We start from the raw sequence: 24,077 nt of genomic DNA on the forward strand, positions 1-24,077 counted from the left end.
GGCACCCTGGACGGGAGGCCAATTCGTCATAGGAGACCATGTATGTTAGCATATCCAGTTTATATATGACAGTTAATACTTATTTACAATAACAATATTTGTCATATATACATAAGTATCTGTCATGGAGGGACACATTATTTGTAAGAGTGTGTTCTTTAATGTATGGGTTAAGAAAGCCTGGATGTTTTAATCGACTACGCAAGATGGTCTGGGTAAGTTTTCTCAGGCTCGTTTGCTGTTTTTTTCTTCCAAAAATGCAAAAACAACATTCAAAGAACAGATGGAAAATATCGACGCATCCTCCCTGACTTTCCTCCGCCTATCTTAATGATATGTCTTGTCTAAATATACTACTCCTTTCATCAGAATTTCCAGCCTGTCTGCAACCAAGCATGCCAGGAGAGCTGTGTCCTCCCTGTGCATTTTTTTGTACCATCATGAATCTTATCGGAAGAGAGAGAAAGAGGGCGAGAGAGAGAGAGAGAGAGACAGAGAGAAAATGTATTCAAGTACGAGTAGGTCTACAAAAGCTTGTTTCCTTTGTGGCCTCCTCGGCCCAAGCCTGGAAGGGCTGAGTGTAGAGTCCAAGCTCTAACAGTGAGATAAGAGCCTGGGACTAACCCAATTCCCCCCCCCCCCACACACACACACACACACACCCTTACTCATGTCCCCTTACACTAAATGACTTCAGATTAGGGTACTATATACAAGGGGGCAGCACTAGAGGGGGACTCCAAAAGTATTTCTCCATAAGTCAGATCTTAGCGGCAGTATTATTGAAAGTGATGTAATATAAGTTACTGCTTGATGTTTTTGTGGGCAAAGTCAGGCCCAGCTGTGGATGCTCTATTAAGGAGGGGGTGTCAGGATCAGCTCCAATAGTGCATTGTATCACACCACCAAATGTAATCCTTCAGTTCACTCAGTGCTGAGATTTATTTCAGAAGTTGCTTTAATCTTTGTGATTCTCCTTCAACTCATGTACTCCTCCAACTCGAGCTTTGGACATATTTCTTCATTAGTCAACATTTGGCACTGGCTAGGTCGGGTGAAATGAACACACCCTCCCTAGAGCTGATGGTGGACATCTCTTTATGTGATCTATCTATCCAGTTAATTACAATTAGCCACAGACCATCCAGCTCTTCCCCAGCCCTGATTGGTCTTCATTAGCCACATTAGTGTTATTATCATTTTTCTATTTAAAGCAACGTTTCTCCTCTTCTTGTGTGTTTTGGATTAAAGAGGCTTTTTGCACAAGATTAACGTAATAATATCGAGCCTGTGGTGAAACTGTGGCTTATGATTTTCCCAAGGGTGCTAAACAAAGGACAGGAGGTGCAATTCTTAAACTACAGCTAAAGAAAAATTAGCAAATATCTCCACGCCTAAGAACACTAAGCTTGATATTAATGGGTGTTCCCAGAGTCAGTGTCTAGTCATAAACTCCAAATGTCTGCTCTGCCAACAAAACTGCATAGCAGGCACTACAGAATTGTTTTCCTGTCAGGCAGGTTCCACACAGCCAAAATCACCAGGGAACTATTTTCAGGTGCATGGGTCTTTTTTTTAGTTGAATCTCTTCTGCTGTCTCACCTACGTATTCGATGGACCTAATCCCCATGGAAACTGAGCTGCCCCTCAGGAATGCCTGGGGCTGCATCCGGGGGCCTTTTTGGCCGAAGTGTCCTCAGAGTATCACATCAACAGCCCATCTCAGAGGCGCTCTCTCTCTAGAAAAAAAAAGCCTAGGCTTCTACCTCTCTTCATGCGCTTCTGAATAAACAGATTTGGGCAGAAGTTTACTGTTTCTCTGCCAACAGCTTAGCTAGTGTTAATGTTGAGCTCGCCAGGTCCACAAGCTCACAGATTACCTTCAACATCTGCATATATACTCATTGTTTCCATGGGAGAATCAAGTGCTTATTATTGTCTTAGTCATGGAGACAGCATCAAATGGCACCATAAACCTTCGTTTTCAATATCAAATAAGAGATGCAATTTCTGAAGATATTACTCTCAAATGTTCCGATATATCCCTCCGAGAAAAGTCACAGCAAATTCCTTTTTGTGTAGGTGGCATAAATTTACAGCACTGACCCTCGTTAGGCAGCAACAACACAGGCTTTGAAGGGGGACAATGAGGGTACAATAGAGTGAGAGAAAAATAGTAAGGGGGAAAAATAACAGCACAAAGCTTTTGCAACCCTATCTCATCCTAAAATCCTAGTATGAATAACAAAAAAATAATAATAATCTGTGTATGTGTGTGTGTGTGTGTGTGTGTGTGTGTGTGTGTGTTTTGTGGTCAAATTTTGTGGGGGAGGGGCAGAATAATAGCTCACATTTGGAAAACAACTGGAGGCCAGGGTTTAAAGATGCCTGCTGCCTGACTGGCTTATAGTGGCTGGGAATGCTGAAGAACCTCTTTCATAGGGCAGCGATGCGAAGTTCACAACCAGCTAAATGAACACAAAGCCAGCACATGAATAATTCACAGCCCCTGTTTTTAGAAAGTCTTATTCTACAACCAGGAAACACTGGAGAAATTCCACACAATAGAACCCTTTTTTTTTATCATTTAATCTGTCCTGGAGATAAAAAAAAAAAAGGAAAGGAAAGGAAATGTGTCAAAACTTGTCTTAGCAGACTAATTAGTCGTTCCATGTTAAAAACATCTTTTATTGGTTTTGGGGTGAGGGTGTGCTGTAGAGCCTATGGCTAGGGAACAAATCCACTTGATTTGGTTGCACTTGGGAAAAATGTGTGAACAATTAATGCAGGGAAATGGTCTGGATTACAGATCATATTCAAAGTAAACCACTAAGCTTTCTGTAGCTGGATGAGATGCTACATCATTAAATCCAGACCTGCAGTAATGATCCATAGCATAACATGCAAAATTAGCTGGGCAGAGATTAACTAAAGTTTAGGGCCTGAGGAAAAGTGAGGACCACTTTATTTGGAGGAATAGGTGCAAGGATTTGAATGGCTTTACATATTGCAGATGTATGTTTTGCACGAGCAGTAGATCTGGCAATTCTACCACTGGCATTTACACACACACACACACACACACACACACACACACACACACACACACACACACACACACACACACACACACACACACACACACACACACACAGGTGTTCATTATTCAACTGTACTCAATACTTATTCTCTGCTATGTGAAATTGCTATTTTGTGCAATATGCTTAGTCTTACTGTGAATTTGTTGGAGAGCTAAACTTTGATGCTACTTTTTACAATACACCATGTAAAGGTCTTATGTTGTATTTTGGATTGTTCTTGATCAGTTTTGTGAAGCTGCTACAGTTGGTGGATAAAGACAGGTGGTGGCTATCACTGACCTGAGAAAAGTGTAAACAATAGGGGGTGCTGAACCAGTTCTTCACTGTCATTACAGACTCCAGCAAAGGGGACAGAAAGCCAGATTTAACATGTTTAAAGGTGATGTGTGTTGCCACACACCTGCTGCTTCACAGTCATGGGGTAATAAGAGAGGGTTGCACAAGCTTTAAGCTTACTGTGAAGTGGTTGGCCTGCACCTGATGACTCGGGGTTAATTCAGGCGAGTGGGGGTGGGGGCGATTACGTAGTTTACTGGACCACTGAACCTCTTTAAGCTTGTAATTACAGCCTATTTGAGTAGGGGGAACATTGAAAAGCAAACGAGGCAGGCCACGTGGCATGCCAAACCGCAGCTGGAAGGCACACAGCAGGAGGCAGCAAACCAGGTAGGTATAATCAGAAGCCGTCTGGTGCCACACATATCTACCTAAACTCTCTCCGGAAAGAATAAGCCACTTTTGCATAAGTATACAAAGATGCACCAGCTAGGCTTGCTTCGCATTATGCCAAAGAAAACAAACTGTTGTGTTGGAAATTGTCAAGTGTAACAAGAGAGAAATGCAAAAAGCTATCAACGTCTACATAGGCACAGCAGTTGCTTTCCTCCTCTGTTCTCTCAGCCAAACTCAGGCTCAGTGCAGAGGTCAGAGGAGGCCCCCATGGTATGGAAGCTCATGGTGCATTAAATGGGAACAGAATCAGGTTACTATATTACTCCTTGACCATTCCTGCGCCTGTACTTTCAAGGAAATGATCTTTCAGCTAATAAGGCTGAAATTTTATACTTTAAGGAAGCATATTTGAATGAGGAGGTGGGAATAACCCATGCAATATTATTATTCTATTTATCATAATTAGCCTTTTGCCCTCACTGTTTAAATTTATGTTCACAGGAGAGGCTGCTGGGGAGGAGAAAGCTGGTCACAGTTGAAGAAAAGTGAGAACCAACAAGCGTGTAGGGCCTTGACTCTTTGCACTACCAAAACTACCAAAATGGAGCAGGGAGAAGAAAGATTGTTTCTCTCTCTCTCTCTCTCTTTCTCACACACACACACACACACACACACACACACACACACACACACACACACACACACACACACACACACACAACCTGCTGTTTTTAGTGAGTACTGTTAGCTGATGTAGGGATTTAATCAAATGAAATTGAATCGCATCTGGCTTGGAGCATGTACAACACACTCCATCTCAGAGTCAGTGCATGGATGGATAGTTGTGCTGCCATTGAATCTCCATGGGGATGACAAGGATCAGCAGGTACCCTGAATGCAGTACCCATACAGCCATGCATCTCCTATTGCACTGGCATGAAGCTCATCATTTTCCAACTCTTGGATAGAGCTAGAATGAATAACATAAACCTTACAGTTAAAAGTGTGTTAGACACACTCACATGATTTTCTCCTTCACTTGGAAAGAAGGGTCTTCATTTTGATACTATGGACATCCAGGACCCATTAATTTATAGCTACAAGTGCATCTAATAGCAAAAATTTATTAGAATGTAGCCAATGACCTGTTAAAAACAGCAAACGATTTTGTACACTATTTGTTTCTAAATTTGATAGTGGGTGGCACCACTATCAGGTGCCAAGTATGCCTGATTAAGAGCGTATGTTTATTTCACCAATTTTGCCTTTGCTTAAAATTAAGAGACCAGGAAAAGCCGGTAAAAGTGTTTAAGATGGCAATGGCTTGTGTGGCTTTTCCTTAAGAAATCATCACTAAGACGACTTCTGCAAGAAGGTTCTCTTGGGGTGGAGCTGAGAGCTGAAGCCACTGTAAGTAAACGTATTGAGCTGCTGACTCCAGCAGAAAAATCCTCAAGCACTGCAGGGTGTTACATAGACAGGACAAAGACCCACACAGAAGTAGATCATCCATGCCTGCACTGGCCTCATACTAAACTCTTCATCATGACCAGATTCAGATACATGCCAGAGTATTGTCACCTCACTCCAAAAGTTTATGCAGCTTTATCTTTAACTGAACTCAAGACATTACTCTTTTTGTCCCTTTTTACACGTTTTGCCTCCATCTGCCCTAGTGGAATCAATCATATCTCAGAATCCTGGATTATTAATGCCTTATAAGACAATATGTTTGCATGCAATTAATGCATATATACGTTGTATTACAGTAACAGCATACTGACAGATATAACATGGCAGACCTCAGGACTTCTAGGACATATTATGCTGACTCCAGTGAGACTGCAGCAAGAAACTTCACACCAGGGACAGTCTTTAAGGGGCTATGATGACTAGGCCTTTCATTGCTGCATGGAAACCAAAACTTAAAAGGGGTTAAGCATGCCAGTTTATTCTGAAACACCCAACCTTCCCTGCTTGCTATGCTTAGAAGAAGCCAGTTGAGATTGCAATCACCCACAAAAGCTAACTTCTCACAAGCTTCTGATAAAGAAAAAATGAGGTGGAAAAACCTGGAAAGTGGTGCATGCCAAATGGATGAACAGTGATTTATATATGATATAGTTTAGGGCTTGAATAAGTCTAAAATGACCGTGGATGCCCCTTCTCAACAGATCTGAGCCTCTATGGGGGATGTTACGTGCAGAGATAGTGGACAAGTATGCTGGAGAAAGAAGGGAAAGCCAGAAAGACAGTAATAGATAAAGGAAGAGGTCACTGTTAGACAGTTTCTCATTAACAGCATAATGATGTATAATGTTTTGGCAAAGCCAATGTTTGGGACACTGCAGTTACAGAAGAGAAAGTCCTGCCAGTGTCCCACTCATCAATCATGACACAGATGGTCAGAGAAAAGCCACCATCAACAGTGACAGGGAGGCGTCCATCGGCCACTGGCGACCCATGTGGGGTCTGCCAATTCAACCCATTCTTCAAAAGACACACCAGTGTCTTTACCTTGTCAGCCTGGAAGGCTTGCAAATGATGGATACATGTGGTTTCTCGCTCTCTCTCTCTCCGGGGGACATGGGGGGTGGCTAGAGTGTCCATCCCACAAAGACAAGGTCCAAAGAGCTGCCTGCCCCACATCCCAGGAGCCTGTCACTGGAGTAATTGATGATGTTTTCATTACAAGGTGTGGGAGGTGGGTGACGGGTGGGGGTGCACCATTGCTCAATAGATAGTCCTTGTCCTGATTGACTTGGCAGCTTCTTTTTGCCATTAACCTAGAGTAACAAGCCTCAAGTCATGCTTTACACACGCATATAGCATTTTTATTATCAATGAAAAAAAGGGTGAAGAAAAAGAAGTGTTGAAAGCAGCTGAGGACAGATGCTTAGTTGACTGCAAAAGAAAAACAGTTACACACAAGCTATAAAGGAATTTAGGGCAGAAGTGCAGTGGAGCTCGAGATAAAAAATCGTTCAGAAGTTCAGACCTGTTCAGACCTGTTCAGACTTGGTATTAGACCACTTGTGGTTGCCTTTCTTCAGTAACAGGGTTGCCAAATCTGACAAAAGCAACCTGGTATCACCTCAAACCCATTACAAAACATATACCCCAATAATTTTAAGGAAGTTCTTATACTATTCTGTTAAAAGTCATTTGTCTGTGAGGTAACACAGACCACAAAACCACAATATCAACACAAAATAAATGTTGTAACATCCCCAGCTAATGTCGTCTACAGTATTTAATAAAGAAACAGATTTAAAAAATCATTTTTGTCTTATATTTTTGTCAAAGCCACATAACATTTAACAGAATTTTTCAAATATTAATCTGAATGAATGCTGATTGTGCAAATGCATGCATAATAAATCTAACTATAAAAATTCTCAGTCATAGATTTTTGCAGTTGTTATGGATTTTTACATTTACATTTTTTTCAAGTCTCCAAGAGGTTGTCCATTGCAGAAATAGTGAGGGCTTCTAGCAAGGCCTCCTGCCAGGTAAGAGGCCACACAGCATGCCTAGGGTTGCCTTGGGTGACCAGCATGCTGACATCCTAATGCTTCAGCAATAAACAATTGATGACTAATGGCATCACAGGTCTGGTTGAACCCTGATCTTTAATGGCCAGGATACTTTTTAGTTTTGTTTTTGGTGTTTTGTTTTTGGCCACTGGAAATAATCCCCAAGTACACAGCTCACATGGACAAACTCGGAGAGCTTATTCTCTTCCTAGCAAGGCAAGTCCCAAAATTTTTTGGGGTCTTTAATAGTCCTGAGTAAAAACAAATAGAGGCATAAAGTAGATTCTCACCTCCAAGCATTCAATATGAATCACAGTATGAATACAGTATGAATCACAGATCCTATCAGTCATGAGTAAGTCTGTCATTTGGGCATATCTACTTTGTAACATAACTTAAAAAAGCACCTAAACTGTGATTTTTTTTATATATACATTTAAAGTTTTCTTTCTGATATGATTAATTTCCCATTCTCGTGATAATGCTCATCTCTACTGTCATAACATATCCAGGCATTATTAGTTTTATGGATACAGTTTGGTAACAGTGTTGAAGCTGACAGAAAAGCCTGAAAAAACACAACGGATCAATCGCTACTTTCTACTCAGTAGGTAAATAAAAAACATAACACTTTCAAGTTTTTTTTCACCATTCATTCTTTATTCAATATGATTTGATTAATGTAATCATGATTGTGCAGAAGAAATTCAAATTGAATGCTCTTTTTGAAGTTTACTATCCTGTAAAAAATAAAAATGCCTCAACAACTCCAGTGTTGTTCTAGGCTAAATGGAGAAGTTTAAAAAAAAACTTCACTGTGCCTTCCAGTGCATTATTGGATTTGCAGGTCATATGCTGAACATCTGTATTTCTGCAGAGTGAATGTAGGACATCATCACAAGGGCAAGACACAAAATCTTACTGCTATGCACCAACATTTCAAAACTCAAACTGTGGGGGAACAAATTCACCCTCAAATTTCCTGTAGAGGGCATAGCACCTATCACCCCCTGCTGTTTTAGCCTTGAGCTTAGAAAAACAACTTATTGCACTTTTCACACCTGGTCTTGGTACAGACAAAAATGCAGTATTGTTGACAGTGGTGACAGCATGATTTAGCCCAGATTTAAAATAAATGTCACTAGCATTTGTGCACATTCCAGCGATAATTTAGGGCCTCACTGAATTTGCAGTTTTTTCTAACATGAACAAGTGATAAAAAGAACTGGACGTAGGACATCATGCTGTGGTTTGGATTTTTACGAGCTGTGATAGAGCACCATGCTCTACAGCTCTGTATACAAATAAGAGTACTAAGCACTAAGTTACAAGCACCGGCTGAACAGTGCTGTTCCATGCCAGGGCTTTGCTGCGGCTGAGTTGCAACCATTTGAAGCCTGAATTTTATCTAATTACTCTATCACATAATTTAGCAAATTGCCTTTTCATTGGAGAGCTAAGTGCAAAACCACATGCATGCCGAGCCTGAGGCTTCGATTTGCTGGACATTTTTGGGCAGTTAAAGAAGAATATACACCAAAAGGAGTTAAACAGTATAGTAACACGTTTCGAGGAGGTGGGAACGAAAGAGTTACAGAAAAAGGAAGGCAGGATGTAGCGTCTTTCTCCCCAGGATGTCTGGAACAATTGATAAACAGAACAAACAATCTTTGGAGAAAGAACAACTGCAACAGCAAAGGAGTTTGGATTTCTCCTTCTTTTTGAGATGAAAGGTTTACTGCAATGTTTTTACACTGTTTATTTACAGCAAAGTAAAACACTCAAAAGTGGCTATTAATAAATACTTATTAGTTATTAGAAGGATAATTTTTGAACTCAAGAAAATACTTAACAAGAACATATGCAAACCATTTTGTCTGCTGCCTCTATCCTTCCCCATTATTTATGCACATTCTCATTCACCTCCTCCTTTCCCTGACTCCACAGCCTGGCATAGTAATCTCGCCTAACCACCCACCTCACATTTCCGCTTCTGTACAATGGCTTCACTGGCTCATGTAGCATAGATGCCTCCTCATTTCCCTTGACTTGCGGGTATCTAGAGTGCCAGTGTCTCGCCTTACAATACAACAGCCTGAGACTAACACAGAAAGTTAGGGTTTTCATAAGGCTGCACTGTTTTTAAGGCTGGTTTATTGCCACTGGGCACTATCTTTAAGAAAAAGACCCATTTGCACACTAAACTGGTCAAAGAGTGGATGCGTTGCTAGAACTCCTCCCATATATTTTGTGTATTTTTTCTCCTTTTCTCATTGTGAAACTGTTCATGTCTCCTGTCCAGGTCAGTCAACTTGTGTACACATCTAGTTTGCTTCAGAAATTCTAAGTTTTCTTCTTTCGGCACTGTGTGGTCCATGTTGTGCTGTGTAGAGGGTGCAGCAAAATACTGTTGGTTCTTCTTCCTGCATGTCCCAACACCACTCCTAGCTCTCTCTGCATAGTCACCATTTTGGCAAGCATGATATTCCAACTTATTGTGTTCTCTTTCATTTTCTCCACTGTCCCATTCTTTCTCTTTCTTTTTTTTCCTCTCTCAATATTTAAGTTCTGGGTGCTCTGGAGGCCTCCTGTGGTTGAGGGGGCTGCTGTTGGCAGAAACTCAGCATCCCTGCCAGTGGCTCCACATTTAGCTGCACTGTCTGTCCGCCAAAGAGTGTGCTCACACACTCACAACACACACACACACACACACACACACACACACACACACACACACACACACACACACACACACACACACACACAAAGCAATAATCCAGCACTTTCCTCACGGCCAGTAAACCAGGTCAAAGCAGACAGTGTGCTCTCACCAATCACTCCTAGCTCTAGTGCAAGTGAGTGCAATGTGTGTGAACTAGCAAATGGCTTTCTTTTCACACACCTATCTCATGGGGCCCCTAAAGGTGATGGTTAGCAGCAGTGACTCTATATGTTTTAATGTGTGTGTGTCAGGGTAAAGGGGGGCCAGGGGCAGATGAAGGTTTCAGGGGCCCCTGAGGTAGTTTTCTGTGGCACAGATGTGAGCAGTGAGGGTGACCACATGGGCAGGCTTTGAAAATGATCAAATGGGTTCTCTTTGACTCTGCTGTGGTTGGAAACACATTGCCTTTCAACACCTTGAAACAATGACTGGTGGCCATAATAGGTGTGCACTCTACAAATCATAAAGTCATCTGTTTAGCATTTATATTCATAAAGGAACCCACTTTTACTGTTTAAGTGAGACCTGGGGTTACGCAAAAGTCGCCGCCAGGCCTGCGAGCGCCTTGTGTGATTTAACAGTGTGCTTAGTCAGTGGTGATAATGTGAGAAGATAAGATGTATGAAGACGTCTTTGCCATGCTCAGATTAGTTTGTGGTGAACAAAACAGAGGAACTAAAGTTCATCAACAGTGAGAGGAAGTGCCGACCACATCAACACAGTGTGCTTCCCTAACACCTCTATTGCAGGTGGAGATGCCCGCAGACAGCTAACCGCGGTGTCTCTCTCTCTCTCTCTCTCTCTCTCTCTCTCTCTCTCTCTCGATCTCTCTCTCTCTCTCTCTCTCTCTCTCTCTCTCTCTTGCTCTTACACACACACACACACACACACACACACACACACACACACACACACACACACACACACAAGCACACACACATGCACTCGTTGCCAATAGCTTCATACTAAACTGTCATAGCCACCTCCATGCTCCATGCATATCTATCATGTGCAGCAATTCATTTTATAAACTCCCTCATGCTCCAGCAATAAGAGCAAATTGGGGAGAGAAACCGACTATTCTCTTAATAATGCTTATCTATTCAATCTCTAGCTTAAGGCTGTTTTTCTGCTTAACCTTAAAGCATAAACAAACATGATGCATTTTAATGGTTTTGGATTCATTTGGTTTTGAAGGTTTTAGCAGACAGAGAAAGCTGAAGGAAGAAATAGAGACAGATCACTCATTTCTACTTACTGTCAAGTGCTGGAAGAGCCATGCTCGCATGATGTTCGTTGCTACTTTGGGGAAAATGCCACGCTTTTTATTCCTCTTCTTCTCCTTGTCGGGGTCATCGTCATCACCCGTACTGGGGGAGGCCACACTGTTGTCCAGTCCATCACCTGTGAAAACAAACACGCAGATATGAGTGTTATAATCACAACCTGTTTACATCACATTACATTCATAAACATGGTGATGACTTTCCACTTAACAAAATAGGGCAAGAATTCTTACTAGTAGGCCAAAATTCGTTGAGTTTGAATACTTTTAGAAAAAAACCTCTTTCAATCACAAAAGAAAAGCTTCAAGCACAAACAGTGAGCAGTGAGTAAGCGAGAGCAAACGCAGTCACTCCAAGGACTTGTAGTGTCGCATTTGTTTACTGCCATCAGAGTCTGAGAGGGATCTGCATTGACAAAGAGATTTAGTCTTTATCAGTGGAACTGGGGGAAATATTTACCCAGAGCTTTCTTTTTACCTTAGGTGGAGAAGTTACAATGCAGCACAAAAGAAGGGCATGGAAATATGAATCTCCTGCACATACAGTGGCTTTTCAAAGAACCCAATTTTCATAACAAAGCCCCATGAGTGCCAACAGTAACCTGTGGGTTCTTGATAAGGCTCCATTAAGCAAAGTTACACCGCAGCCAGACCCAGGTGGAAACCCATGAGAGGGCTAGAGCATGGTGATACTTTGTATTTGATGAATATGGAGCTTGTGTGAGTTCTATTCTTTAGGTCTATTCACAAACCCAATTATGGTGTGATTTCAAAATCTTTGAGAAGCCCACATCTATATGTGCATTTTATAATTATTATTACTCAAAAGGAAAAGCAGCTGATTAAAAATGATTTAAATAACAAATCATAAAAGAATCATTAGAGAGGTAAACTACTTAAGAGAGCTGTGAATTTCAACAGCTGAGCTCTCTATTGTGCACTGTCCTCGACAGGGCCGACTAAAGTGAGCACAGAGTTAGATAGTTATTTATTAATTACTCGAGAAGTGCTCCCAACATGCTGTTCAAATATCCCTGGAGATGTTGTGGCTTAACTCTTTCCCTACCAGCACCTTTAAGTACTTGCATGAGGCTTGCTCATTGATAATTAATGAAAATGTCTGTGGTAATCTGGCTGGAGATTTTTTTTCCAGCTTCAGGAAAATAATGAAGGGCATAAAATGGCCTTTGCTCCCCATTACCTCAGGCAAAATAATTCCTGAAAGCATGCCTTGCGGGCATCTGAATTATATACACCATTAGGAGTGTGGCGGCTTTCTGCGTTTCATATAAATTCGCCTGTCCATGCTGCATAAGAGCAGGTCCAGAAAAAGGCTACTATAAGTAAAGACTTATGTAGATACAATGGTTCTGCACAAGGGCACATTGCCCCCGCTTAAAACACCAGAGCTTCCAGTCTACCCCCACAGAGAAAAAAACACACTAAAAGACACACACGCAGTCACATCACATACACAAAATGTGAGCTTTGATTACATCATTAACTAATGCCAAAAACAGTTGGGCTTAAACAGCAGTTTGTCCTTCCTACTGTTTTTAGGCAAATAAGACTTCCTCGCTCCCGCCTGTGAAGGGAAGCGGCACCGCTGGTTTGTAATCTAAGACCAGATTTTCATTGGAAGCAAATGCTCTCAAATCGGCGTAAAGACCAGTTCATGTTCAGCAAAGCTTAAAATAATAAACCCTAAGCTTGTCCCATGCGACTAAGCAAAACAGAAGCAAAGGCTAGATATCAGGATAGATGATGGAAAGTAAATGGGGATGGAAAGAAAGTAAGAGTAGAGAGAGAGAGAGAGAGAGAGAGAAGGGGATGGCATGAGAGGGAAACAGATTGTGTGATCTCTCAAGTACCTCTGTTGAGTCTACTCTCTTGAGCCACTCTTCCTCCTACGATTCCCTGTATTATGAATTGTTTAACCTCTTTCCCTCCAGTATTTTTATTTAACCCTGACCTCCAAGTGCTGGTGCCTTCGAGGCAGAATGTAGGGAAAAAAAGTAGCCGAAGACATCAATTTTATTGGCATTTCCATTTTTACTGCAATTTGATTCTGATGCACCTTGGCAAGGTCTGAGGCTAATTTTGAATCCATTCTCTTCAACATCAACAGAAGCCAGCCATATGGCAGTGGCTATAAGCCACATTTTCACAAAATGTCATCATTGGCCACACTAAGCCGAAGCTTCCTTCCTCCCCGGCCAAAGAAAGGCGAGTGGCAAGTCCGAAAAGGTGGAAATAATCATAAAAATGATGCCGGTCCATAAACAAGCTCACAGCCTCATTAGACCAGCAGCAGGCCCCAGTGGCAGATTTATTCGCCTTTTTGCTGATGCTGTGAGGAAATGCCATGGGCTAACTTTGGCCAACTGCTAATGGGTTATGACAGCATCTTAGCAGCTAGTTGAGGGGTGTGTGGGGGCGGTGTGCAGGCTGGCCTGCCTCTGACAGTACGGGGGAAAATGTCATCTCATCTGCCCATGTGAGCTGGAGTCTGTGTGGCAATTAGAGAGCAGGCCGGTGACTGGAGCAGGCCAGAGGCTGAGGAGGATGCCCCTCGGCAAACCAGAGAGAGAATTTTTATAATCTGCTCTCACACACACATACACACTCGCACAACTGACATTGCTCTCCCTGCTTGCCTGCCACACAAATCAGGTTAACACTTCCCCCTCTCCAAGCTTTTGTCAGCCAGCTCCCCTGGATGGCTCACTCCCTGTTTTTGCTCACCTTTTTCCTGTCTCGCTCAACCCCTTTCTCTCCCTCAGTGTTGATAACCACCCAGCACCACCACCACCAGCACCACCACCCTCTCTGCCTCACTCTCTCTGCTACCCTCTTACCCACTCAAGGCATTTCCTGACCTTATCAGCAGAATCTAGGGTAATCTGTTATGATCTGATTACTCAAAAGGACACTTTAATTGGCACTACCTGTTCCTTTTGTTGGCTCGCACACAACCCTAAGGTGTCAGACATTTTTCTCATGATTTACAAATTAGCAACGTGGTGCCTCACGACTGTCATGCGAATTAACATCATACAAGACATCCGCTTACACAGATGCATTGCACATGCACACTTTTTTCATTGCGGAGTGTTCATTGAGGAAAAGAATGCTAGAGATTTGAAGGTCTTTTTAAGCCAAGGGTTATAAGTCAGTGTGTCAAAGTACAAAGCACAGCTCTTTGCCCCTTTCAGTCTCTTAAAGAAATGTCACAGAGACAGTTTTTGAGTTTTTATGTTGTTTTACTCTACCCTACATTTAGTCGAATGGGTGATTTCCTGATCATCTTTGGCTCATAAAGCAACAGTGACGTGTATAAACACACACACAAATCAATAATAATAAATAAACAATCTAACTCAGGATTCCCCAGCACTGCAAAACCCAAGCCTATGGGTCACTTTCCACATCCTTTCAGACACATTCACACACACCTGCCTTTCTCTTGAACTCACATAGACAAACCCAGAGAGAGAGAGAGAGAGAGAGAGAGAGAGAGAGAGAGAGAGAGAGAGAGAGAGAGAGAGAGAGAGAGAGAGAGAGAGAGAGAGAGAGAGAGGGGTAGGGTGGTGTTGGAGAAGACAAAGCAGCACTTATTTTATTCAGCCCATTCATATGGTCAGAATGGGCTAGGCAATGATCGGGGGCTGGGGGCGGGTGGTGTAGTGGCTTAGGGGGAGGGCGGTTAGGGTTGTTGGGGCCTTTGCATGGGTCACAAGCACCTCCCGCCTAAAAATATTCAGAACATGCAGGAATTCCTCGTGCATACTTCTTAACAAGAGAAACTCAGAGTCTCAAAGTGGTTGCTGCATTCTTCGGGCCTCAGCATGCTTCTTCTTTCAGCAGCGAGCCACCAATTTCTCTATTCCTCTTTACCAAGCTTCCTATATTACCTATATCCTTCTCACTGTTCTCTCTTAACAAAAAGTGAATAGTCAACTCAGGATTGATACTGCTCCTAAACTATTAACATTATTTAGCACTTTGTTGTAATTCAGAAGCAATGCTTTTCAATTATTTTGATAAACAGTATGATACGTGCTAAAATACCACAATTACCTTTTATCTCTTAATCTCTTTATTAGAGGTTTAGGACACTCTCTTAGACCTATGCATAATATAATGCACAAATGCATAAAAAGTAGATAAAATATATATATAATAATGATGAATGATAAATAGTAATGCTAACGCTTCAATGTATTTACATTAAATAATTCACATTAGGAATTACTATAAATGTATTCTGAGATTATAACATTGTGTTTGATCAAAAAGACGTTAGAGGTCATGGCGTCATATTGCCATGTCTGGGTGTGTGTATATTTGCATGTGGGTGCAATACATACAGTTGTTGAAAATGGGTAAACATACATCTTTTTTTCCCTTTTATAATTACAAGAGCTGAATGGCAGTGTAAACACTAATCTGCAGGGTTTCATGATTAGAATCCACAATTAAAGGTGATTTTGTTTCGAATAACAAGGTAAATGATGACAGTTGAAAGAACTGAAGAGCCTTGAATAATGCTGACAGACGCAGGCTTGGTAAAACCATAATTCGATACATGAAAACAAATGTAATTACTAACCCTTTTATCATCGCTCGTGTCTCTTTGCCCACCTTTACTGTGCTGGAACCCAGGCTGTAATGTGTGTTCAATGTATTCCATATTTAGCATTGTTCCATCTCTCATTACACGCTGGTGCCCATGCCAAGGCCTTGCTGTGAGCCCTTCATGCATTTTCCCAGGTCTTGGGGATCAGGCGCTTGACATACCCATAGGTAATGGCAAAAATGTCATTGCAAATGTTACGGCTCTTTTTCGAACTGCATCTGTGTAAGGGTCACTTCCACCGAAGCCCTTGACACATTGGAAAAACGCACCAGGGCCCAAGGGCAGAAAACATAGCATTAACTCACTAAGCCACCCTCTTACTGTTTCTTTCACTTTATACCTTTCTCACCCTTTCTCTTCCTGCTTCTGTTGACCATCTTCTCACTCTTTCTTTTCTCCTCCAGTCCTTGTGTTGAGGTGGAAGAAACTGTCGAATAGCAGTGCAGGCCAGCGAGTTTACCCTTTCATGTTGAGCACTTTTACTGTGCAACTATTGATTTTTCCTCCTTTGAAATGTTTTTTTTTTTTTTATCTGAAGCTAAGAAGACAGGAGAAAAGGCAGGGCACTGAGGTTCAAATGGGAACACATTCAGAGTCCTTCAATTCCACTGAGACTCTCATACACACACACACACACACCTTATACATTCTTTTTTTTTCTCACATTCTGTATAAGACAGCTTTTGACACCTTCTTCAGACCAGCTTTGCTCGATAACAATCCAGGCCAACTGACCAGGAACAGAGTGTTTAAAAAAACATGCCTCACAACAAAAAGAGCCTTTAACTGCTTACTTGCAAAACAATACTAGAACAATCTGGCCCGAATCAAGCTAAACTCCTAAAAGCAAATCCTGAACTGCATTATCAGGTGTTGCATGTTGAGAAATACACACATGCTACAATAAATAGAAGAAAGCTATGTTCAGTGAATGATAAGACCAAACAGTTAACTTTTGCATTTCATTTGAGTGCAGTCCTGTAATTCGACAATATCAGAACCAGACAAGGCTTTTTGACTGAAATCACTTGTGCACCATGGGTACACCAAGTCACTAAACAGGACTGATTGCCCTGTGGTGGAGTTAAGAAGCCTTTATTATTGCCTTCTTGCAGATAATTTTCCACGTGGTGGCTATCTAAATAATGTACTCAAAATGAATGTTTTCTTAGGGATGGATTTTCCTCTTTTTACGGAGTACAGTTGATAATTAAGGAATATTTTACTGTCAATAATAGCCCCTCGGCTCTCCCAGAAATTATCCAATGGAGTTAACATGGTGGGGCTAGTGGAAGACAAAATGATTAGCTGCTCTTTATAAACAAGGAGCAAGAATAACCTTGGGGGTGGTAGTGTTTTGGGGTGTAGAAGTGTTAACAAGGACAGAAAAAAAATTGGATAACATTAAAAGATTTTTTAAAACATAAACACTGGCAAATGTAACCTCAGCCTTGCTAAATTGCATGTCAAAGAGCCTGTTTCTTAAACCTGTAAAACCCATATAAACAGTAAAAGCCCCCAATTCCACACATAGGGTCACAGCATGCTTTCTGAGGTTACAGGAAGTGGTATAGATGGGATGTGGGGGAATTGTAGTCCTATCAGCTGGGGGTGAGGTAAGGAGATAAAGCTCAGTGCTGGAAAAGAAAAAGCCTGCCCGAGCGTCTACTTCCTGATTACAGCAGCACAGGACTGCTGGACACTTGCGATACCATTCCAGCACACACCTCCTCACACATCCCATGTGCAGCACACACACACACACACACACACACACACACACACACACACACACACACACACACACACACACACACACACACACACACTTGGCACAAAGAGCAAAGGGAGCTCTAGGGGCTACTGTGCCTTTATTGGTCACAACCTTTACATTTAGGTTATCGACTTGGAATCTGTCCCTTTCTTTCACTCATTCAGACTCCAAGAACCAGCCAGAGATCAAATGACTACTCAAAGTGTGTTTTGTAAACACCACCAACTAAAAGCTCCGACTCTCTCTTTTACAAACATTAAAGTAAACACACCCCTCAGATCACACACCCATGACCACACACTATTTTTTGTTTGTTTGTTAGTTTTCATTCACTCCTTAACTCTTTAGCAAGAGCCTTGAAGAGCCCTTTTTTCCTCTCTTCCAACTAAATATTTCAACAGGTATCCATGTCAAAAAGCTGGCCCTCAGCTCTAGAGGGGGCAATTATTATGGAAGGGTCAGCCCCAGGTCAAGCTTTTGACCAATTGTTAATGCAGCCCTTCCCCTCAAAGAAGACCCTATTCTGCCAGTCTTCAGCTTTTCATTTGCTCAGGCCTCTATCTTCTGCCATTGCACCCCAAACAACACACAGCAAATAAATATATTATCACACATGGCTTCCAGTGGAATGTATGTAAGTTTCAAAACTTTAAAATGGGGTTTGATACTTTAAAATTGTCTGTTCATGGGATTTCTGCATTAGGGTTAAATGGAAAAGGGAATACCAAACAATAAAAAAAAAGGTAGAATCGGACTCACACTAGAGAAAATAAAGACTGGTCGTCATTTTTAAAAAGGCCCAGGACCTTACACACAACTCACGCTTAAGCCACTATCTAGGAAGGAAAATATTCCTCATGCAGCATTATCGACAGGGCAGCATATGGCAAACTAGCAGCAGGCCATTCATCCTCATCCTCTTTGGAAGCTAAAATTAGCACAATGCTGTTTGTGGCTTTCAGCTGGATTTCAACCACTGTGATACTGCTAAGATAAAAAGCCAGATGACCTCTGCCTTAAAGAGAGAGAGAGAGAGAGAGAGAGAGAGAGAGAGGGAGAGAGAGAGAGAGAGAGAGAGAGAGAGAGAGAGAGAGAGAGAGAGAGAACTTAGTCAGAAAAAAAGGGAAAAGAAAAAGATAGAGATGGATAGAGAGATAGATTTTCCGAGAGACTATTACATTTGAATCTTGTTTTGTTTGGAAATAATTTCACACCTGTTCGTCCTGCATGCAGTTTGGTGTAAATGCAATGTATTTAAAAGGAACAGATTAGCGGAAAGGCATCCCTCTTTGGCAGGCAAGGTCTTTGCTAATCTCTTTATCAAAGACTTAAAATAAACTATATACCACACAGTCAAATAAAAATGCCTTTCTAAAGAAGTGCTAATGCTTGTTTGTTGACTGTAGCTCCTCTGTCAACCTGCTACCTTTTCATCCCTTTCTTTTCAGTCACTCCACCATTGTAACACTGATACGTTATCTCTTGGGTGTTACCCGTGTTGATTCTGTAGATCTAGGCAGTGACTACTGAGGTCCAGGTCATTAAAAAAAACCTCGATACAAAAATGTTGGTACTTATTTGGGCACCACATCAACTGTACTGAAAGTGTACTCATAGAAATGGCTAGAAATATAACTTTTTCTGTGGCCCAAATGACCACTAATGGCCAATTGTGTGCCCACTGCCTGCACATTATTTTACAGTCAACAGCAAATAGGTCTTAGACCAATAAAAAATCACTTAAAAAATACTTCTAAACCCTGAGATTGATGAGCAAGTATTGGCATTATCCCACCAAAGTTACAGCATATAGACTATATACAGCATTTGCTCTTCTTCAGCTGAATATATGATAGCACATTTCTTCAATGCAGAATTTTGTTTTTAGTTAAAACTTAACTAACTTTAGTTAAGACATTAAAGTGGGGTAAAGCATCTCAAACAGAGATGCAGCATACAAAATTACTGAAAATATGTGGCCAGTGAGAAGCAAATTTAGAGAATGGAGAATAAATGGAGCTCTCTAAGCTCCATGGCTAGGGTTCACATGTCAAACTCAGGCCAAACAGAGCAGAAGGAAGTGTCCCAGTGGCCACTAAATCCCAGAGCAAACACCACACTGACACCGTATCACTGCAGCTTTATGATCATTATCTACTGTGAGACAAGGTGCTTAAGCAACCCTGTAATTGGCAGTTAAATAGAGAACAAAAAAGCATAAGAGAGATTTAATATATAGTGAGTAAAAAAGGGAAGGGTTTGTTTGCTTGTCTTCTTTGCACTTTTCCCTTTCTCTTTTTTTTTATTTGTTCCCACACAACAGAGAACCTAGACCTAATCCCAAAGTCCTACAGTGCAGCACTGTGGGAACCCACACTGTTTCCCCTTTTTCTAGCATGAGAACTTTGATGCTGCTCCTGGCCTTATCAATGACATTACCATAAAGCCATCAACAGCAATAACTCTTGGCAGAGCTCAACAGTTTATGCATTGATACTGCAATTTGCCAGGGTTGATGGTTTAACACACAGGTATGAGGTTGTGGCATTTCTTCTCCAGGTAATCAAACAAGCATGCTGAAGGAGTCCTGGTTAAAGGCATCGCTATGAAAAACACAAAATAAACAGTGACTTCGCTGTTGGTGCCTGATATCACCTTGCATCATCCATCACTGAGCTATTGAAGTTACATTTAGCACTTTTGCAAGGAAGATTCATAAAATCATCAGAAGACTAGTAGCCTAGAGGAGAATGTGCTCTCCTCTACATGCTGAGAGAAACATACACACTGCTCTTTCATCTTCCTGTTTATGTCATTCTTGTTTATGCATTTATTCCCAAACAATAAAGGCTTCACCATCACTGCCTCCACACACTCTTCTCTGTACTTTCTCTGCCTGTTTTTCTGTTCTGCTATTCTGTGCATATGTGTGTTTGAAATATAACTATTCTGTCCACCTAGTGCCTGCCTGCCTGCCTGCCTGCATTAAGATCCCCTTAGAGTTAAAGTCAAACTACTTTTGATCAGTTCACTATTTGTTCTCGGATTTATCCAAATGACATTCAGCCATGACTCCCAGCACCATGCATATATACCTGCTCAACCATGAGCATCTCACTGACAATAGCAAGCTTCTGGGGCATTTTTGTAACATACATGCACACAGTTGAAGTGAAAAAGACAGTGGGAGGAGAGAAAGAGAAAAAGACATACTTAATGGTCTTTATAGCCTTTAAACCCCAAACTTGTGTTTGCATTCCGATGTTACACATTAGTAGTGTTACATAATCTGTATTTTAAAAAAAGCTTGAACATGCTGCTTCAGAGAGCAGAGGGAAAGAGCAAGAGACAAAGAAGGAAGCAAGCTCTTCCGGTCTGTTAGACAATTGTTTCAATTAATGATTGAGTTTGACGAGTGTGAGCAGCAAAGGCTGTGTGGGCAAGACCAAAAGCACACAACTACTGACTGACATGAAATCTCAGGCACTGTATGCTGACCTGCTCTGAAATCTGACCAGTCCCTGCACAGAGGCGGTAACTGGGGGCCGGCGAGCCAATGGGGACTCCTGCTCAAGCTGACCTTCATAAAGGCCTGTGGCAAAATGAGTCAATGTGATGTTAAGAACAGCACTCTAATTCAGATCAATGCAACAAAATAATGATCAGGACGTTTATTTTCTTCACCTTTATCAGGAGTAAATGGAATGGAATCCTTTTTGGAATAGAGATTTTTAAAGATATTTTTATTTTTGGAATTTTTTGCAGCACCCTAGATAACTGGACAGCATGTTTATTTGTTTGTACAACACCAAATAGCTGCATTTGTCAAATAATCCTGGTAGTGTATGTTTGGTGTGTGTTTATGAACTTGGTGGTGTTTTGAAAGCAGACTATGCAAGTCTTTTTCTATCCTTAGCCCTTATGCATGCAAATTAATGCAGACAATAACAAGAGCCTTCAAGGTACTATTTGACTTGGCACACTTGTTGAAGGATGGGGGGGCTCTTCTGCAAATGGGTCCTGGTAATTGCTGATACGTATCAAACTAGTCATCACATTAGCTGTGGACTCTTTGTAGACATGAATGAAACCCTAAGCTTCTCAAAACACTCATGCTTTCTGTGTCCTCACAAATGCCCGGTCCATTTGTGGTAGAGTTAAAATTCTCCTCTGTGTGGGCCAGGGGTGTTCTTTTTAATCTGCACTTGCCTAGAACCCTTGCTGCTCCATGGTAAGAAACTAAAAGAGGCTCATAATAATGACTTTTTTTCTTTCGCCCTCTTAAACTAAACACATTCATTAAAATGAGTGTGATTTTAAATACAATGCCACAACAAGTCCTCTGAGAGGGCAGCAGTCAAACAAAGACAGGCATGTATGTGCTACTCTGAGCCAACCTCACTAATAGACCTGCTAAATAAAGAAAGGCTAGACTGGCTCTCAGCTTGACCCCTTTACGCAGATGAGACCCCCACTAGAGAATTTTTTTTTATTATTATATTTTTGCATACTTCTGAATAGGCTAAAATATGTACCTAAGAGAAAAGCTTGTGTATTGGCTTTCAAATCGATATTTATTAGCTGCCAGGCAGCAGATAAAAGGAGAGGAACTTGTCAACATGTGTGCAGTGAAAGGAAGTGGTAGAGCATGGAAAGATGGAAAAGGTCAGTAAGAAAACAATCTATGAGAGAGAGTGAGTGAGGGGGAGGAAGCCACTTGGGACAAGGGAAAGTGGTCATGAGTGTCTCAGCCAAAAGGATAATAATGCACTTATTGGGATTATAAAGCGACTCTTTGCAAAGCATGCTAAAATAGTTAATACTACTAGTTTAAACACCCGCATTAACTACATTAGCATAATGCCCTCCCACATCACATATAATGCCTTAAGATACATTGGCGGTGGCTAGTCTCCTTCATTTATGCAGCATATGAAACAAATCACACATCCAACATGGAACTGTAGTTGAAATATGGGCATGCTTTTCAACATTAGAAAGATAACAGCAAGCGCATGGCCACAAATTTAAGCTAGATAGAGGTGGAGGGGTGGACGACATTAAAAGCCAGCTTATAATTGGACGTATGTGAAAAATAAAGTGTCAGTTTGGTCAATAAAGAGCAAAGGTCAGCAGCAAGTGGTAGATCCAAACCCTCACAATATGTGCTCATTAAGCAGTCCAATCAGTGTAAGGGAGCACGTCTGGACTATTAGTCATTAGCCATCTGACCGCCTTGGCTTATCACTATTCTTTATCCAAGAGTCGAAGGAAAAAAAATAAAAGGAAAAGCAAAGGATAAAGGAATCACTGCTCCTAGGCATCTGAAATGTAACATGGCTCTTTTCTGCTCACTGCATTCCTAGGCCCTGGGATTGCCATCCTGATGTTGTCTTCAATAATAAATGAAGTTGCTTTTTGCCTACAGTTTGTTTGAAACCAGCTTGTCTGCTCCTCACTCTGATCCCCCTCTCAGGACAATAGGGTGCTCAGTGCCTATTACAGACTTAGATGTACTACATAGATTCACAGTGGGGAAACTTAATGTTCCGCTTTAGTTTTCCACTGGTGTGTCACCATGAGACTTTTTTAGAGGATTTTGTATATTGGAGATGCTCAGAAAGGGACATTCTGATCTCTGACCACTGGATAAAATAATACGGTAAATAAAATTGAGATATTCTTTCCCTGGACTATCAACGCCAGCAGCTTCACAAATGCCGTGTCCACCCAAAAAGGCCTCATTAGCGCATAGACACATTTCACAACCAAGCTCATGTTCTGGTCTATTGCCAGAAAAATGCCTTTAGAACAGACATAAAAATATATAACACTTTCAGAATGCACCGTATATGTACATACACTCATAAAAACCTACCTTGTTCACTGCTGTTGTCACCACTGTGTGATGTGTGTCCACCACTGGAGGGTCCTGGCGTACCTCCGGAGCGTGTTGAAGCTGTGTCATCATGGTCTCTGTTCCATGAGGTCTACACGGAGACGAAGACAGAAAGAACACACAGTCAGGCATCAGACCACAGGGAAAACTTGCAAGATAAGAGCTTGGTATACTCCCACATCACGAAAAACATCCAATGCTATCAGATATTCTATATACTTATAGCTGTTTTTTAAGCTTGTAAATACTTCCCATGTGTTGCACTCTTCACTCTGATGCTCACACGCTATCATACCTAATAGCTCATGCTCAGTTCAGAAAACAGCAAAAGGTGAAACCTATTTTAAAGGGAATATCAACCTATTTTGATTGACCAAGCAGATGCAATGAACCTGACAAATTATAGTCAGATGCTACCAATCCATAGTTTTGTAGATGTAATGTGGCTA

General features: G+C 41.4%; 1 protein-coding gene across 3 annotated transcripts in view; it reads right to left on the reverse strand.

Moving 5' to 3' along the window:
- meis1b (Meis homeobox 1 b) overlaps positions 1-24,077 on the reverse strand; it is a 52,693-nt gene that overhangs the window by 16,803 nt on the left and 11,813 nt on the right. For all 3 annotated transcript variants that reach the window (XM_083540051.1, XM_083540053.1, XM_083540052.1), the window contains 2 exons: positions 23,608-23,719; positions 11,290-11,435 (listed from right to left, as the gene is read on the reverse strand). In XM_083540051.1, coding sequence (XP_083396177.1) covers positions 11,290-11,435; positions 23,608-23,719 — 258 coding nt within the window. The remainder of the gene's footprint in view (positions 1-11,289; positions 11,436-23,607; positions 23,720-24,077) is intronic.

This window comes from Silurus aristotelis, assembly GCF_946808225.1.
Source record: "Silurus aristotelis genome assembly, chromosome: 4".
NCBI classification, from domain to species: Eukaryota; Metazoa; Chordata; class Actinopteri; order Siluriformes; family Siluridae; genus Silurus; species Silurus aristotelis.